At 35.8% G+C, this 2,185-nt stretch overlaps 1 protein-coding gene across 1 annotated transcript; it reads left to right on the forward strand.

The window, feature by feature from the left end:
* Nucleotides 1-1,574: 1,574 nt before the first annotated feature.
* On the forward strand, nucleotides 1,575-1,973 carry LOC141618820 (uncharacterized). The gene has a single exon (XM_074435890.1). The coding sequence runs from the start codon at nucleotides 1,575-1,577 to the stop codon at nucleotides 1,971-1,973; it is 399 nt and encodes a 132-aa protein (XP_074291991.1).
* Nucleotides 1,974-2,185: the final 212 nt, after the last annotated feature.

The raw sequence follows: 2,185 nt of genomic DNA on the forward strand, positions 1-2,185 counted from the left end.
CGGAAACAACACATCGTTTTCAAAGACGCCGCAACTCTAACTTAAACCGCCTTTTGTAAACAAACATAAGACAACCCTTTTCAACTGACCGACTCTTTGAAGATACCTACTCTTCGGAGACCTTCCATAAAACAAATGAATCTTTTTAAAAATTTCTATTTTCGAAAATTTCAATCCACCAATCCAGTTCCGCCTCGTGTCTACCGAGTTAAAGCAAACGTACTTATGTGTCTTTCTTTACCTTCAGAAAGTCAATTCCTCAAGGTCGTTCTCACTATCTTTGTGTTGTTTCATGATTGTAGCCATGTTTTTAAAATGACAATGCAAAGCTTCGCTCAAGAAGTGTTGTTGAACCATATATATTGATGATGACAAATCCTTAATCATTTTTTTTCTCTCTTGACTAATGCTTGTGAGCTAGATATGATATACACAGGTTTACAAGGACTGGAATTGATCTTGGGAGAAACTTGAAGATTATCCAAGGTTATAGTCCTCGAGTATAGCTAATGTAAACACGAGGATTTTGAGCAAAACTCGAAATATATGTTTTGAATAGTCTCGGGGGCTGTTCAGTCCAGAGCTGTTTGCAAAAACGCGTGAAATTGTTTTATAAATTATTTTCGTGATTAGAGAAGTTTTTTCTTAAAGGATATTATTCTAGACGAGATATTCTAGTATAATAGTCTTCCTTTTTCAGTTGGATAAAGATTCTTTTTCTAAATAAAATATTAAGAGATTATTTATGATATGAATAAGTAAAAGATAATTTCTTTGGATAAAGATCATGTATCTTTTAAATATTCTTTTACCATATTTTGTGAGATTTTAAAAACCATCTTGATCTTTATAAAAGGTTGTCAATATTCAGAAAATAGTACACACACTTGAGCGAAAATTTTAACGAGCAAAATTTGGAGTTTCATTTTCAAATCGTCTTTTGGAAAAATATTTTGCAAGTTCTTTTGAGCTGTGTTTTGAACCATTGTTTCGAGTTGCTCATAATCATTCGTCTCCTAATGATTGTGCTCCATCGTTCCATTACAAGAACCACATAAGGAGGCATATTGTTTTGTAATTTTCTTTTGGTGAAAAAAGTGTTTTTGGGGGTACGGAGTTGTACCCGTGTCGCACGATCGGGGTTGATCGTGGGGGTTTTCTTTGTAATCGGGTTTGGTTATAAAGAAAATATTAATAAGAGACAGGGTGGACGTAGACCTTTAGAGAGTAGGTCGAACCACGTTAAAAATCTTCTGTCTCGCGCCTTTTCTCTTTATTTGTTCTATTTCTCGTTTATTTTCATAGTTCTTGTTTCACGCATACGACCAAAATAGTACAGCAATATTGTTATTGTTTGAACAGTCACTGAGACTATTCAATTCGTCTGTGTACTTTTGCAGTATCGAACGAGAACGCTCTTTTCACTTTAAAGTTTAAATACTTAATTCACCCCCTCCCCCTCTTAAGTACCAGATTGATAAACTTAATAATTGGTATAAGAGCCTCGTGCTCTTGATTCCTTGCCGCAAAGAGTTTGATCCTTTTGAGTTTATCTGTTTGTCTTTTCTTTTTCAATGAATTCTAAATCTATCAAATGTCCTGTCTTTGATGGCACGGACTATGGCTGGTGGAAAACTCGTATGATGCATTTTATACAAGGAACAGATTATGAATGTTGGGTAACCATCGAAAATGGTCCCCTCGCTATCACTACCACCGATGCTAATAGCGTGTCTAGTGAAAAAGCACCCAAGGACTACACATCTGATGATTATAAAAAAGCGGAGAAGAACTCTAGGGCCATATCACTCCTGCAATCCGGAATTGGCGAATCAGAAACAAGTCGTATTGCAGGATGTAAAACGGCCAAACAAATCTGGGATAGTGTAGAACTAGCCCATGAGGGAATTGTGCAAGTAAAGAAACAACGTATTGATCTCTTAAAGCAACAATACGAGTCCTTTAAGATATAAGATGATGAGTCAATAAATAGCATGTCTTCCCTTTTTTCAAACATAATTTATGAACTTTCAAATCTTGGTCGACAAATTGAAATTGGGGACATTGTCCGTAAAATCTTAAGAAGTCTTACCAAGAAATGGCGACAAAAGGTCACAACCATTGAAGAGGCCAGGGATTTGACCACTCTCACCTATGAAGCTTTAATGGGATCTCATATGACACG

The sequence above is a fragment of the Silene latifolia genome, chromosome X, assembly GCF_048544455.1.
Source record: "Silene latifolia isolate original U9 population chromosome X, ASM4854445v1, whole genome shotgun sequence".
NCBI classification, from domain to species: domain Eukaryota; kingdom Viridiplantae; phylum Streptophyta; class Magnoliopsida; order Caryophyllales; family Caryophyllaceae; genus Silene; species Silene latifolia.